Raw genomic sequence first — 17078 nt, forward strand, 5'->3', positions numbered from 1 at the left:
TCGTCCTCTACTTTTCTTTCACGATTTTTGGACTATACTTCAATCACTCATCTTTTCGGGGCTTGACTACTATAATTCTCTTTATATAGGTCTCCCAGATAACACACTTCACTCACTTCAACTGATCCAAAATGCAGCAGCACGTATCTTAACAAACTCTTCCATAAAAAATCACATCACTCCGATACTTCAATCATTACATTGGTTACCAATTAAATACAGAATACAATTCAAGATCCTGTCCATTATACATTCTCTCATCTACACTCCTAATTCAATTACCTTATGTTCCATTCTCTGGATTTACAAACCCACCAGACATCTAAGATCACTGGACAAAAACCTCTTAGACATCCCATCACCACGACAGGCCCGTCTTGACATCACCAGAAAAAGATCATTCTCTGTCATTGGACCAATCTTATGGAACGCATTACCAGACTCTTTAAGATCCATATCCAACTCCAAACACTTCAAAAAATCCCTAAAAACACATTTATTTCAATCTGCTTTCCATATATCACACACTAAATAACATAACTACTTCTCCATCACACAGGGCACAACATTATTATATATTGATTTATTTTTTTATGTAAACTATTCATTGTTTTAGATTTTTATTTTTATTATATATTTTTGTAATTTTGAGCTTTTATAATTTGATAATCTTTATATTCTTTTAAATTTAAATCTTTATTTACATTTGTTTTTTTTTATTTAGTTATGTAAACCGTTTTGATTAAACACTGTTTGTAAAGACGGTATACAAACACTTTTAAATAAAAAATAAAAAAATAAATAGAGAAACCCAGGATGAAGTGCCAATATAAATGTGCAAATTCCAGGAAGTGTTCAACTTCCTTGATGTTTTCTAGGTCAGGCCATATGTCAACTGCATCAGTCTTAAAAGGCTCCATAAGTATTCCTTCAGGAGAGATTGTGTGTGCCAGGAATTCCACAGACTGTTCATCAAACTCACATTTCTCAAGCCCGGCATAAAATTTATGCCTCCAGAGGTGACCCAAGACCTGGCAGACCTGCTGATGATGTTCCGCTGGGTCTTCTCAGAGTCAGTGCTTCCATTCGGCAAACTAGGTGGTTGCCTAGAGTGCCAAGATTTTGAGGGCAGCAAAATCCTACCAGTGTGAGGTCCAATAGAGTGCTGTACCAGAGCCAATACCATCAAAGAAGAGAGCACTGTGCTGGAGTTACTGCCACCAGTAGTTAAATTGGGGGGTTGTGAATTACCAAAGGTTTGCTTAGGGTGCCAAATATGCTTGCACCAGCCCTGGGTCTTCTGAAAATGTCAGGAAGTCATTCAGATATACAACTGCACTCTGATCCAGCATGTCACAAAATATCTCATTCACCAGATTTTGAAAATTTGCAGTGGAATTTTTTATTCCAAATGGCATTTTTGCCAGATACTTGAAATGGCCATATTGGTTTGAAAGGCCATCTTCTACTCATTTCCTTCTCTAATAAGAATATGATTATATATTCCCCTCAAACTAAATTTAGTAAAGTTTGGGCTGCCTTGAGGTGTTCTAAAAGTTTATTAATGAAGGGATGGGGGTAGCGGTTACTGATGATTATGGTGCTAAGGTCTGAGTGGTTGATGCAAGGCCAGGGATACCCTGCTGTCAGTTAAATGTATCCTTTCTATAGGTTTTCTTTTAAGTAAGGCATGAAGAGCCTTCAGGTCGGGCTCTGACCAAGACTTTATTCTATCAAAAGGAATTTAGCAAATGAACAGTCAATGGCCTATATGGGGGAAGAGTGTCAGCTTCCCTTTTATCAAATACTTCCTGGTATACCATATACTTTTCAGGCAGCAATCCAATCCCATCTTCAAGTGCCAGACAACACTGATTGCCCAGACTCCCATTTCAGACCCTGCCTCTTGCACCTCTTTGTTAAGCTTGCAGTTCTGCTGGCAGCAGGTTGATGGAAACATTACCTGACAGATCTTCCAAAAGATATGCGGTTCATGTCGCTCCAGTTACAGTAGGCTTAAGAGGACCAGGACATGTGTTGTTTTAATGATATCGAATCAAATTACCTCCTGGTAGTTATATATTGAAGTCAACACATTAACTTCAGTCTCAGTAGTCATTGGCCCTAATGACAAGAGGGAGCCATCGATGGTCCCTAAAAGGATGCCTGATCTCTTCTGATGTATGGGGACCTGGTGTTGCTAAATGAATGTGAGCTCAGGAAACAAATAGAGCCTCCAGAGTCAATCAAGCCTAAAGCAAGGAGTCCACTGTCTCTCCAGAAGAGCTGTGCTGGAATACTGACATATAAGAGACATGCCCACAAGGCTGTATTAAAACTCTGAGGGCTAGATATCTCCCTACCTGTTTCCTTTATTAAGACCAGAGGTTCATGTTTACCTCTTGGAGACTATTTTGATTCTAGGGCCTACTTTGGCAGGCATTTCAAAAGTGTCCTGGGAGACCATAATACAGATACAGTCACCCATAATGTTCCTTTTCTTCCTTGGATAGCATGGGCTCTTCAAAGGACAGTTGCATGTTGGTGAGGTCTGGTTGGGTACAGAGGTAATTTAGAGCCTGCTTTAAATAGGGTTGGTGTATAATCACAGCAGCTATTTTGGATGCACTTCTGGTGTGGGATGCCCTTGTTTACTAGATCACCTACAGCTCTTGAGTGAATGGCACTTTTCTACCCAATTGCCAAGCTAGTAACTACCTGAACATCTCCAATGAATACAAAATAGCCAACAACAGAAAGGACATAGAAATAATGAAGGATATCCTTGCTAAAATACAAAGTAGGAAAAAGATAAAAGATACTTGATATATGGGCAGTCTAATATGGAGACTAATGCTAAGACTATTGCTCACTCAGCTCCCAGAATCCTTCATTGTCTGTGGCCTGCTTGCAAGTTTGGCCATAGAAAAAAACCTTTAACTGACCTCAGATTCAAGACTTTGGAAGACATCTGGAATACATTTAGGCTCTGCAAAGCCTATGTTAAAAGGTCATGAGGTTACAGATGGCAAATGGCTCAGGACATATGCTCAGGATATACCGTCTCCAACTGAAGAGGCCCAACTGAAATCAGAAGTTTCCCACTGCCCCATGGGGAGGAAATGATTGATCTATTGACAGAACAAAGAATCTCAGAAGAAGCTTCACACATCTGGCAAAAGCAAGGCTAGAAACAAAGGGGCCTTAATGTGGGTGGAGAGTTTCAGGTTAAAGTAGTTTATTCTATTTCATTAAGTCACACTGAGTAAGTGATCATCGTCACAGGCATTCTCTGTATGGTTTAAACCTATAAAATACAGCTCTTACAAGATACTGAGAGAGACAGGCTGTAGTGCTTTCCCTGTGTTGAAGGTCTGGCTGTCTGTGTCTCCCAAGGATATTCAATAATACATTTATATTTGCTTTTACTAAATTCTTTGTGATATCTTTGTGTCCAATATCTGCAGAGAAGCGCCTTTTACAGAGAGAGGTAATTTATACATTTTTGGCGACTGCACGAAGGGACTTAGCAATAGCTGAGGCTATTGTCATTTTCTGTAGTGTTGCATTGGATTCTGGTGGACAGGGTCCAATTCCACACTAAGTTCTCGGACATCTAATTTGGTTTTAAGTCCGAAGAAAGAGTACCCAGACTTAAGTGATCTGGAGGAGCATTGCTGGAGCAGTAATACCCGGAGGACACTGAGCCCAGAGACGAGGCTTAAAGAAGTTTTCGAGCTGCCCTGGTGGTCTGAGTATGATGGATCCATTTTTGTAAGTATGTACATCAATCTCCAATAATCTGTGAGTATCTTTTTTATTATATATATATCTTTTCCATTGTTTGATTGTTTGTGTGCACATGTACAGTGTATAATGATTGTGTGTTAACTCTCACATCAGATATTGTGTCTTAGGGCTTCTGTTTCTGCCTTTGTTTTTCACTGTCGGTCCCTCTTGGCCGAGCTATAGCTCTTTGTGTTCTAATTGGTTCCCGAAGATGGACTGATGCTAATTCAAGTCTTTTGAGTTTAACATCTTGGGATTCCATCTATTCTTCTCTATCCTGATAGCTCTTTTTAATATAGAAATATAGAATACAACAAAAGACAGAACCCAAAGACATCTAGTCTGCCCATTTTCCTTTCCTGTTGTAATACTGCACATCCTGCTTAATCTCTAGCATTTTACCTCTATTTCCCCTGCAAGTAGGACTTATCTGCGCTTATCCCATGGTTTTAGTGAATCTGTCATTGTTTTTGCCTCTACCACTCAAGTTAGAAGGCTATCCCAGGCATTCATATATTGCAACTCAACTTCAGCTTTCATGAAAAATGACAGGAGATAACGTTAAATAAATAAATTCATTGCTCTGATTGTTCCCAAACGTATACTAATTTGAGGAAGAACTGACACTTCCTAAAGAATTATTAATAATTTCAGAAAAAACACTATGAGATCCTTATTCAAAGCCATATAGATGGATAACTCACTTATCCATCTAAATAGGACATTGTTGAATTTCAAGCCATTTCTCTGGCTAGATTTTAGCAGGATAAGTCATTATCCCGCTAAATTCTAATTGGATAAAAAAAGAGGCGCTCCAGTAGTACTTCAAGGAGGAGTTTAGTTACCTGGCTAACTTAGCTAAGTTACTGCCTGATTCACTAACAAGTAAATTTTAAAAGCCTTGCACGTGCCAACATTGGAGTTACGTTCAATTTGGAGAAGAAACGGCTGAGGGGAGATATGATAGAGGTCTTTAAAATCATGAGAGATCAAGAATGGGTAAATGTGAATCGGTTATTTACTCCTTAGGATAATAGAATGACTAGCATGTGGTTAGTGGATGTGGTTAGTGCAGTTAGTGTAGCTGGGTTTAAAAAAGGTTTGGATAAGTTCTTGGAGGAGAAGTCCATTACCTGCTATTAAGTTCACTTAGAGAATAGCCACTGCCATTAGCAATGGTTACATGGAATAGACTTAGTTTTTGGGTACTTGCCAGGTTCTTATGGCCTGGATTGGCCACTGTTGGAAACAAGATGCTGGGCTTGATGGACCCTTGGTCTGACCCAGTATGGCATTTTCTTATGTTCTTATGTTCTTATGTTGGAGGAGAAGTCCATTACCTGCTATTAATTAAGTTGACTTAGAAAATAGCTAATGCTATTACTAGCAACAGTAACATGGAATAGACTTAGTTTTCGGGTACTTGCCAGGTTCTTATGGCCTGGATTGGCCACTGTTGGAAACAGGATTCTGGGCTTGATGGACCCTTGGGCTGACCCAGTATGGCAATTTCTTATGTGCATAGGTTGGGTCAGCGTGCGCTGAGCGGATTTTATAAGCTGCTTATGGACGCACGTATCCCGTGATGAGCGGGCATGGACATGTCAAGGCCTGGACATGAAAAGTGCACGTCAATACGTGTGCATCCATGCGCACATCTGGGTCTCCTGCCATGTAAATTTACTTCTGCTATGGATAGTGTGTAAACTGGGCGAACTGGTAACAAGCTGAGAAAACTAGCTATGGCATTGGCACACGCCCCTTATAAAATTCCTCTACTTCTGCTGTAGAAGCAGCCTTTGCGTGCACATGCGTGCATCCATTTAAATTAGTGCACACAGGTACATGCGTCCAGGCTGTTTTATAACATGTGCATATATTCATGTGTATATTATAAAATGGATGCGTCTCTGGACATGAACCAGCAAATGTTCATACGTGTGCGCTTGCGCAGCTTGTTCAAAGTTACCATCTACGGCTTTTCTCCCCCTCTCTGTCTATGGGAAAAAACCTTAATGAACCAGGCTATTAGCCGGATAACTTTAGACCTGCTTCAGAGCAGGTATCCAGCTTTGTGTGACAGGGCAAGTAGTTACTTATCCGGATATCTTCAAAGATATCCAGTTAATCAGCGCTGTCAAAATAAGAAAAAAAAAAAAGATGGAAAAGGGACATCCAAGTGATTCTCACCCTCTCCCCTCCAAATACAATATATGGACCTGTCCTAAATAAGATAAAAGCTCTCCTAAATATGAAACAGTGTGTGGCGGGTCCACACGTTGGGCCTACTCCCTCCACCCCTTCCCGGTTTCTGTGTAATTTAATCGGCCTGTCCCGCAATCTTTCCCTGCACCCAGCTGTAGACCTTATATACCAGGTCACACAGCCTCATGCCCCAGGCCCCCTGCATTCCCCTCAGTACCTAAAAAAAAACCCTGCTGGGTGTAAAGTATGAAATTACCCGCTCCCAGCACTCTAGTGCTGCTTGTGTCAAAGCAGCGCTGGACACATATGAAAGCATCTTTATGTTTGACTGTACTTGGCTCTTATTCCTCTATTGTTACATGAAATGAGTCTCACTCACCGGTGACATCAACCTTGAAAGTCATTTTCTGCCCCCCAGCCTCACAGGTGTACTCCCCAGTGTCTTTCTTCTCCACCTGATCCACCACCAGCCTGCGGGATTTGCCCTCGGATCCCACCTTCAGCCTCTTGCTGGAGGTGATCTGCTTCCCGTCCTTGTACCATTTCACTTCAGTTTTGGCCTGGGACACCTCGCAGCTCAGAGAGATGGTCTCTGTGACGGAGGCCTTCACCTCCTTGTGCACCTTATCCTGGTTTGCAAATATGGGCTCTGGCTCTGAGAAAAAAAATATAAAAATTATTGTTATCATTCTAGTTTACAATTTCAGTTTTTTGTGAATAAAATAATGACGCAATGAAAAGCCCACATCTGAGATTGAATTTTAGAATTATTTTCTTTAACACATTTTTTTCACAAGACTGATATAATAATTTAATTTTACATTTAGACTCCTAAAAATAAATAATATCTGACTTACACTGTACTTAATATCCATTCACCAAACATGTAATAACAAGAAGACCTTTCCAGTGTTTAGGACTGTGGACACCCAATAGATATCTGGACCCCCAGCTAAAGGTAACACGATAGTGAACTTCCCTATTGAAAAGGACTTTCTGGCTCATTCCTTTTGATGGACAAGTTTGTGCCATTGAGACCCCTGCAAGCACTGAGTAATATTAATGGCAAATTGTAAACACTGAACTATACCCTAGTTTTTTCGACGAGGGGGTTCTAGCTGCAGCTGTTATAAAGTCTGTGGCATCTGTCATATCACTAGTCACCACAGTTAAAAAAGGATGCCCTTAGCAATAACCTGGCAGCTTGACCTACAGAACTGAAAAAAAAAATCGCCTGGCTTGAAATGGTGCCTAACAGATACGCCACTGTAATATGCCACTAGCCAGACTCAAAAGAAGAAAATAACATTTAGTAAAAATTTTCATCTTGTGCCTTGGTCTGCATGAACAGCACACTTAGTCCAGCCCCAACAAATGCTTCAAATACCATGAAGCCTGCTGGGGAGGCCCAGGTCCCCAAAAGCAGTGCCCTGATAGGCTCTGCAAATGATTCAGTGTGTGGCACGGCACAGTAGCGGCTTCCATGTCTTCAAATTGTACTTCTGAGGGAGTGCAACTGAATCACAGGTGCCAGCTCTGTGGTGCCAGCTGCGTGGGTACTGTGGCTGCTCGAGCTCTCCCAGTCTGTATCGCCTCTTCAGAATCTCTGATCCGGCATGGCTGAGAAGAGAGGAGAGACTTAAGGGAGGCAGATTTGATAGCGGGAGTGCTAGAGCAGAGCAGAGCTGCCACCTATCCTCTAAATTTTAGCAGCACCCAGCCTTGAGCAGTATTTCACTCTGGCTTTTGAGCTAGTAAAGCTTCTATGCTTGTTTCTTAATGAAGCACTGCCAGTGTTCATAAAGTAGACATTTGAAAATCACTAATATTTCTTGACAACCGAAGTGCGTCAGCCCAAGTAATGCAAACGAAGAAAGAAGACCGGCCCTTCCTCCAGAGTCTGTATGTGATGAACTTTGCCTGAGCCTCTGCTGCTTCTCTTTGCTGATGTGTCAAGGCTGTGAACAAACACCAGCTGCAGCCCACAGACATGTAAAATTTCATGAATCATGTTAAAGAAATAACCCAAAAAATGCAAGGCAGGATTACATACCTGGCAAAAATAATAGCAATGATATTGTGATAAGAGTTGACTTTTCAGCTCTTCAGATTCCCATTCTAACCACCTTGATCCTGTCCCTTAAAATGCATACACTGATTATGAATGAATGCTGTTCTATAGTTTATCAAGGCACTTTTTTTTCCACCTCTCGATGGGTATGGCTGTTTTGGAGAAAGAACACAAGACAGTAGCAAAAATAAAATGAGGTCTAGACCAGTGGTTCACAAATCCAGTCCTCACAGCTTCCAAACTGGTTTGATAATTAGATAATTAGAGACCCATTTCCCGAGGCAAATTTTTCAAGATTCTGTGGGGGAAGGAGCCAGCTGTCGTGGTACATGTGGGCACCAATGACATAGGAAATTGTAGGAGAGAGGTTCTGGAAGCCAAATTTAGGCTCTTAGGTAGAAAACTGAAATCCAGAACCTCCAGGGTGGCATTCTCTGAAATGCTTCCTGTTCCACGTGCAGGTCCCCAGAGGCAGGCAGAGCTCCGGAGTTTCAATGCGTGGATGAGACGATGGTGCAGGGAAGAGGGATTCAGTTTTCTAAGAAACTGGGGAAACTTTTGGGGAAGGGAGAAACTTTTCAAAAGGATGGGCTCCATCTTAACCAGAGTGGAACCAAGTTGCTGGCACTAACTTTTAAAAAGGAGATAGAGCAGCTTTTAAACTTGAAAAAGGGGGAAAGCCGACAGTCACGCAGCAGTGCATGGTTGGGAAAAATGTATCCTTGAAGGATACTAATGAAACAGGAGAGTTAGGGCATCCCAACAGAGAGGTTCCAATAAAAGCAAATGTAGTCCATGTGCCTAAATGTAAAAAAATCACCTGAGCTAAAGATTTCCAAATTATCCCTAGCAATTGAAAAGCAGATTGTTAATACAAACAAAAACCACACTTTGAAATGTCTGTATGCCAATGCCAGAAGTCTAAGAAGTAAGATGGGAGAGTTAGAGTGTATAGCAGCAAATGATGAGATTGACATAATTGGTATCACAGAGACCTGGTGGAAGGAGGATAACCAATGGGACAATGCTATATCAGGGTACAAATTATATTGAAATGATAGGGAGGATCAACTTGGTGGGGGTGTGGCACTTTATGTCCGGGAAGGTATAGAGTCCAACAGGATAAAGATCATACAAGAGACTAAATGCTCAGTAGAATCTATATGGGTAGAAATCCCATGTGTGTTGGGTAAGAGTATAGTGATAGGACCTGGACAAAATGGTCAGATAGATGATGAAATACTAAGAGAAATCAGGGAAGCTAACCAATTTGGCAATGCAGTAATAATGGGATATTTCAATTACCCCAATATTGACTGGGTAAATATAACATCAGGACATGCTAGAGACATAAAGTTCCTGGATGTATTAACTACTGCTTCATGGAGCATTTGGTTAGGGAACCAACAAGAGAGGGTGCTATTTTAGATTAAATTCTTAGTGGAATGCAGGATTTGGTGAGAGAAGAAATGGTGGTGGGGCCACTTGGCAATAGTGATCATAACATGATCAAATTTAAACTAATAGCTAGAAGGGGGACAATAAGTAAATCTACAGCTCTAACACTAAATTTTCAAAACGGAAACTTTGATAAAATGAGAAAAATAGAAAAAAAAACTGAAAGGTGCAGCTGCAAAGGTTAAACGTGTTCAACAGGCATGGACATTGTTTAAAAATATAATCCTAGATTAAGAAAGGTGGATGGAAGGCAAAACGATTACCGGCATGGTTAAAAGGTGAGGTGAAAGAGGCTATTTTAGCCAAAAAACATCCTTCAAAAATTGGAAAAAGGATCCATCTGAAGAAAATAGGAAAAAGAATAAGCATTGTCAAGTTAAATGTAAAACATTGATAAGACAGGCAAAAAGAGAATTTGAAATGAAGTTGGCTGTAAAAGCAAAAACTCATAATAAAAACTTTAAAAAATATATCCAAAGCAAGAAACCTGTGAGGGAGTTAGTTGGACCGTTAGATGACCGAGGGGTTAAAGGGCTCTTAGAGAAGATAAAGCCATTGCAGAAAGCCTGAATGAATTCTTTGCTTCTGTGTTTACTAATGAGGATGTTGGGGAGATACCAGTTCCGGAGATGGTTTTCAAGGGTGATGAGTCAGATGAACTGAACCAAATTACTCTGAACTTGGAAGATGTAGTAGGCCAGATTGCAAACTAAAGAGTGACAAATCACCTGGACTGGATGGTATGCATCCTAGGGCTCTAGAGAAACTAAAAAATGAAATTTCAGATCTATTAGTTGAAATTTATAACCTATCATTAAAATCATCCATTGTACCTGAAGACTGGAGGGTGGTCAATGTAACACCAATATTTAAAAAGGGCTCCAGGGGTGATCTAGGAAAATATAGACTAGTGAGCCTCACTTCAGTGCCAGGAAAAATAACAGAAACTATTCTAAAGATCAAAATCACAGAGCATATAGAAATACATGGTTTATTGGAACACAGTCAACAAGGGAAGTCTTGCCTCACAAATCTTCTTCATTTTTTTGAAAGGGTTAATAAAACGTAGATAAAGGAGAACTGGTAGATATAGTGTATTTGGATTTTCAGAAGGCTTTTTACAAAGTCCCTCATGAAAGGCTTCTAAGAAAACTAAAAAGTCACGGGATAGGAAGCGATCTCCTTTCGTGGATTACAAACTGGCTAGAAGACAAGAAATAGAGAGTAGGATTTAATGGTCAATTTTCTCAGTGGAAAAGGGTAAACAGTGGAGTGCCTCAGGGATATGTACTTGGACCAGTGCTTTTCAATATATTTATAAATGATTTGGAAAGGAATATGTTGAGTAAGGTTATCAAATTTGCAGATGATACAAAATTATTCAGAGTAGTTAAATCGCAAGCGGATTATGATACATTGCAGGAGGACCTTGCGAGACTGGAAGATTGAGCATCCAAATGGCAGATGAAATTTAATGTGGACAAGTGCAAGGTGTTGCATATAGGGAAAAATAACCCTTGCTGTATTTACACAATGTCAGGTTCCATATTAGGAGCTACCACCTAGGAAAAAGATCTAGGCATCATAGTGGATAATAATTTGAAATCATCAGCTCAGTTTGCTGCAGCAGCCAAAAAAGCAAAAAGAATGTTAGGAATTATTAAGAATGGAATGGTTAACAAAATATAAATGTCATAATGCCTCTGTATCGTTCCATGGTGAGACCACACCTTGAATACCTGTGTACAGTTCTGGTCACCGCATCTCAAAAAAGATATAGTTGCAATGGAGAAGATACAGAGAAGGGAAACCAAAATGATAAAGGGGATGGAACAGCTCCCCTATGAGGAAAAGCTGAAGAGGTTAGGGCTGTTCAGCTTGGAGAAGAGACGGCTGATGGGGGATATGATTGAGGTCTTTAAAATCATGAGAGATCTTGGATGAGTAGATGTGAATCATTTATTTACACTTTCGGATAATTGAAGGACTAGGGGGCACACCATGAAGTTAGAAAGTAGCACATTTAAGACTAATTGGAGAAAATTCTTTTTCGCTCAATGCACAATAAAGCTCTGGAATTTGTTACCAGAGGATGTGTTTAGTGCAATTAGTGTAGCTGGGATTAGAAAAGGTTTGGATAAGTTCTTGAAGGAGAAGTCCATTAATCAAATTTACTTAGGGAATAGCCACTGCTATTAATTGCATCAGTCACTAACCAACCTCTTTCCCTCTTAAGCAATTCACCAACTCAAACGTGTAAGGGAAACCTTGTGTGGTGATAATTTTGTCCGGAGGTAATTGATGAGGATAACCGATTTTGCAGTTATCCTGTCTTTTGCCTCCGTCTATTATTCTTTTATTAAAGTCAAAAGATATTTTTTATTTTGTATTATTTTTCTTAAAATCCCTTCTCCCCTGCTGCTTTTCCGACCCACTGTTAGTCTTATATCATACTTATCAAGGTCGTCGCCTTTATTGATGTCTCATGGGTACGGAGCTGCTTGTCCGACACGGGCCATGTTTCGGCACAAGGTGCCTGCTTCAGGGACTATGGGAGAATGTGCTGTGTCCTAAATGGGTTCACAGCATTCTAAAGTCTTGTCAAAAGCTTCTGCTATCTTCTCGTGCGACGCCTTCTGTGTCTGCACAGAAGGCGTCGCACGAGAAGATAGCAGAAGCTTTTGACAAGACTTTAGAATGCTGTGAACCCATTTAGGACACAGCACATTCTCCCATAGTCCCTGAAGCAGGCACCTTGTGCCGAAACATGGCCCGTGTCGGACAAGCAGCTCCGTACCCATGAGACATCAATAAAGGCGACGACCTTGATAAGTATGATATAAGACTAACAGTGGGTCGGAAAAGCAGCAGGGGAGAAGGGATTTTAAGAAAAATAATACAAAATAAAAAATATCTTTTGACTTTAATAAAAGAATAATAGACGGAGGCAAAAGACAGGATAACTGCAAAATCGGTTATCCTCATCAATTACCTCCGGACAAAATTATCACCACACAAGGTTTCCCTTACACGTTTGAGTTGGTGAATTAATTGCATCAGTGGCATGGGATCTTCTTGGTGTTTGGGTACTTGCCAGGTTGTTGTGGCCTGGTTTGGCCTTTGTTGGAAATAGGATGGTGGGCTTGATGGATCCTTGGTCTGACCCAGCATGGCAATTTCTTATGTTCTTAAGAGTTTGCAAATTCTGTATAGATTTTTCAAAGTTCTGTGGCAATTGTATTTGCATTACAAACTTTTAACAGTGAAATGTTACTTTTGATTTGAACTAAAATACATCCTTTTTATATTTTCTTGAGACAGTCCTTGTTTTTCTGAGTATATGAGCTTATTTATGCTTATTTATTTATGTCCTCAGCAACAGCAGTTTCTCATACTGTTAATTATATAGAAATATTTGTGCACAGAGGATAACTTTCAAAATTGCTTGCGTGCGCCAATTTATTCGGCTAAGTAGCGGCACAAAGCCGGTTAAGTCCGAAAAGCACTACTTAGACAGACAAGTAGTACTTTTTAGATTTATCCAGCTACGCAAGCCTGTTGCTGCTTAACTGTAGCATGGGATCTTCTTAGTGTGTGGGTAATTGCCAGGTTCTTGTGGCCTGATTTTGGCCTCTGTTGGAAATAGGATGCTGGGCTTGATGGACCCTTGGTCTGACCCAGCATGGCAATTTCTTATGTTCTTATGTTCTAACTGGATAAATCAGAATATAGCCAGATAAGTGCCGCTATTTATCCGAATAACTTCAAATTTGTCCATCTAAGTTGCGGGAAAGGTACTACTTAGCCGCATACGTTGAAAAGTAGCTAGGTAAGTGTGCACAACTCATGTACCTGCATATTTGTACTTCCAGTTTTACAAGAATGAGTATAGATTTTTATTGTGTCAATTTGACGCATTTACACATGTAGCTCAGGGTATTTTATAACATGCATGCAGCAATGAAATAACCAGCGTGATAGAACTTTGCCAGTCACTAACATTGCTCCCAAGTATTCTGCTAGAAAAAGGCAGTAGGATGTTTTGATATCTAGGATTTCTCCCCTTGCTGTGGCCTCACCTTTTGGGAGAATAGGTAGGATAGGATAAGCAGAGTGGATAAGAAGTAGGCTGAACTAGAGATTTCCCCAAGATCTCAAAGCAGGTGGTTGGAGAGCTGGAGATTCCCCTGGATCTCAAAAAGGCAATTCAAGCATTGCATTTGATTGACCAGTGCCCGAGGAAAGGGCATACGCCCTGTATCTCAAAGGACTGTTTCAAAGATCTTTTTGCCCATTTGACCAGTTAACACCATGGGTGAAGATAAAGATTTAGACTTTTGAGCCAATAACTTGAGACTTGGATGTTTGAGAGTTTTGACTACCGTTGAAGTTTTGTGAAGTGTTTTGAGTTTTTGGAGCCCAGTTTAGTATTTTGTGCTTGGGGATACATTTTCCATCTGACCAGTTTTATGCTAGAGCTGGAGTTACACTCTAGTTATCCCACCCTCACTGGTGAGAATATATTTTCTATGCACAAAGGTGCAAGTAGTGAGAACCATTTGCTTTATTTTGGGGATCTGTTGTATGCTGATTTTGATTTTTTGTGATTCTAGCTTAGATCCTTTCCTTTAAGTTGTAGTAAAGACTTTATTTTGAACACCACTTCCGGACCCCTGATGATTTCTCCAGACAAAGTCCAGTGTAAGAACTGAATGGATGGACACTGGTGTGAGTCTTGGTATTTACCTCTTTTGTTGGTTTTGCCATCTTTGCTCCTATTCTAGACAATTTGGCACCTTTTGGAAATCCTATAACTAGGGTGTGAGTTGTAGTGGAGACGGTGATTGATAGCACCAGGGAACATGAAAGGCTTTTCTTTCTCCTCATCTGGACTTGGACCCAGACCTGTAGCACCCTTGGATGTGGCTAAACCACCCAAAAGGGGCCCTGCTACACCAGTTTTACCATTTAGTCTACCAGTTTGCCCAGTCCATCTGCAGCTCGTGGCTCTTCAGTCCAAAGTCCCCTCATTACATTCAGACCTTCTACCCAGTCAATTTTTCACTTTAATGATGTTTATGTTCACTTACGCCAGATATTGAACAGAAGTAAATATATGCAAATAAAAGACATGCACAATCACTTTGGCTGGTCTTAAAATAGCAACTTACTTGTGTAATTGTTGGGTCCATCCCAGAATGCCCCTGGCATGCTCCTTTCTTACACATGCAAAGTTACTCTGGACCCCAATTTACAGATGTAATTTGCAGTTTTGAAAATAGCATGTATTTGGGTTTTGTTTTGTTTTTTGCAAAATCATTTTTATTGCGAAGACATGCAGTGCCACAAGCACGAAGAAATATGCAGAAAACAACAATACCAACAGGGTAATAATTGATACAGTGGCTATACATGTCCTTGTTTTGGTATTTGTGTATGTGCTATTTTATTCACGCAAGTGCTATTTTTTATGCATGCAATGTTTGAAAATTCACCTAAATTTGGGCACATTTATTTTTAAGAATTTCTAACACCTGTTTTGACTGCATTGACCAAAAAAGCATTTATAGGGGTGGGGGGAGTAAGAGAGAGAGAGATAGAACCTCACTATTAGACAAATGGGACTGTTTACTATTTATAATCACTGTTACAGGGGGACCTTTAATTTTAGGGTGAGGTATCAAATGCTTGGGGTGAAACTTAAAATACACCATCATGTGTACAAACAGCACAGTAGACACCTGTGAAAAGTGAGTGTCATTCAGAGCACTGAGAATTGAAAGAAAAGTAAATTTGTACACTGTGCTTTTCATACACGTGATGGTGTATCTTAAGCTGCCCCCGAAGCCTTCCCCACCCCTGACACCTCACCCTGAATTTAAATTGATATAAATAGTGATATAAATAGTAAACTGATACATTGGCCTAGTACTGAGGCGCTCTCTCTGATAAAACCTGTCCAGGCAATAACACAGCATGCAATAAAATAGATGTGTGAAGCAGTAACCAGAAAATTAGCCTAACCACACCCCTTTTTCTTATCATGGGTGTTAGGCCTGCAACATTTATAGCAAAATGATGAATCTAGGGGTCAGTGATAATCTAAGGAACATTCGGGATTCTTTACAGAAACATATGTATTCCACATAGAAATAAAATATGTGACACAATGGAATTAATTCAATGTAATAACTGTGGGCCTTTAGTCCTTAGGCAGACCATCTGGAGGCTTAAAGGTGAATTTTCAAAAGTTGCTCTCGTAAAAAATTACGCCCATGTAAAATGGCATTGTTGCAAGTCACATGCTGTGCATTTGCTGTTTATGCTGGAAGAATTTGCTGTTTATACTGGAAGAATGAAAGATGCCAAGTCAGAGAGAGATGTGAGTGCTCGGGAGCCTTGTGGTTACATTTATGAAAGTACAGAGAGCATGACTTGTTAGAAGCTACTGAGGAGAGCATAGCATGCGACAGCTTGATACAGAGGTGAGTGTAGCTGCAGTAACTGAAACCCTAAATCAGGATGCTTTTGAGAGATTGGGAGCCCTTAGTTATATATGTAAAAATCACTGAGAGTATGATGAGCAACTGTTAGAGTAAGAGAAGTTAGCTGAGAAGAGCACAGCAGGTGACAAAGTGTTACATAAAAAGGATTGTAAGAGCCAAGCTCCCGCTGAGCACTGCTGAGCCCCCTTGAAAAAGCCTAGTGAGGCAAAACATAGCTATGTTGGAGACTTGTACAGATCTACAACAGGATATACTATTTCAATTCTATATAAGGAGTGTGGAGGAGTGCATAGGCTTATAAGTCTGTAAAATAAATAGAAGTAAAAAAAACTGAACAGTTGCAATAAGATAAGTTGTTGACATTGAATCTTCTAAGATGTTGACTGTGGATATTGTTGTGAGGTAGAGATTAATGTGAATGTCATATTAAAATAATGAAGTATTTGTTTTTAGTGAGGGTAATGGTTTTTAATTCATTGGAGTATTACAAATGTAATGGGGAAGTGTGCCATTTTTGAAAAAAATTGTCTAATGATATGTAAAAAGTAAATAAAAATTTAAAACTCTTTTCTTATGAAAAACGTACTATCCCAAATGTTTTAGTTGTTTGTTATACTAATCAATTTAATGCCAGCTGTGAGATGCCAGCAGTTGCAGACTTCCAAAATATATCTAGGTCTTTGTAGCTGATGTATGGTTGGCCACATATGTAGGTGCATAAACCTTTGTATAAAGATGAAATTCTTCTAAAAGGGATATCACTCAATCCAGGGACTCTATCAAAATCAATGTTGGTGTCATTTAAGAGATTGCTGAGAGATCAAACATTCTTATTGCTTTATCTGTCCACTCCAGCCTCACCCCTTCTTACCTGTTCCCCATAGGCTATTTATTAATGGAGTGACTGGGGCAGAAACAAAGAGAAAGCTGAGTCTAAAGGCAGGCACCCTGTAGCTTTCTTCAAAAGACTGAATCAAGAAACGGAAAAGCTTCAGGAATGTTAATTATGCAGTACATTCTAAATTATGCAGCAGCAGGCTAATTAAGCA

The 17078-nt window shown here is 40.0% G+C and overlaps 1 protein-coding gene across 11 annotated transcripts in view; it reads right to left on the minus strand.

The window, feature by feature from the left end:
* OBSCN (obscurin, cytoskeletal calmodulin and titin-interacting RhoGEF) overlaps positions 1 to 17078 on the minus strand; it is a 745212-nt gene that overhangs the window by 571065 nt on the left and 157069 nt on the right. For all 11 annotated transcript variants that reach the window (XM_029588301.1, XM_029588307.1, XM_029588308.1 and 8 more), the window contains exon 15: positions 6374 to 6649. In XM_029588301.1, the coding sequence (XP_029444161.1) occupies positions 6374 to 6649 (276 nt within the window). The remainder of the gene's footprint in view (positions 1 to 6373; positions 6650 to 17078) is intronic.

This window comes from Rhinatrema bivittatum, chromosome 2, assembly GCF_901001135.1.
Source record: "Rhinatrema bivittatum chromosome 2, aRhiBiv1.1, whole genome shotgun sequence".
NCBI classification, from domain to species: Eukaryota; Metazoa; Chordata; class Amphibia; order Gymnophiona; family Rhinatrematidae; genus Rhinatrema; species Rhinatrema bivittatum.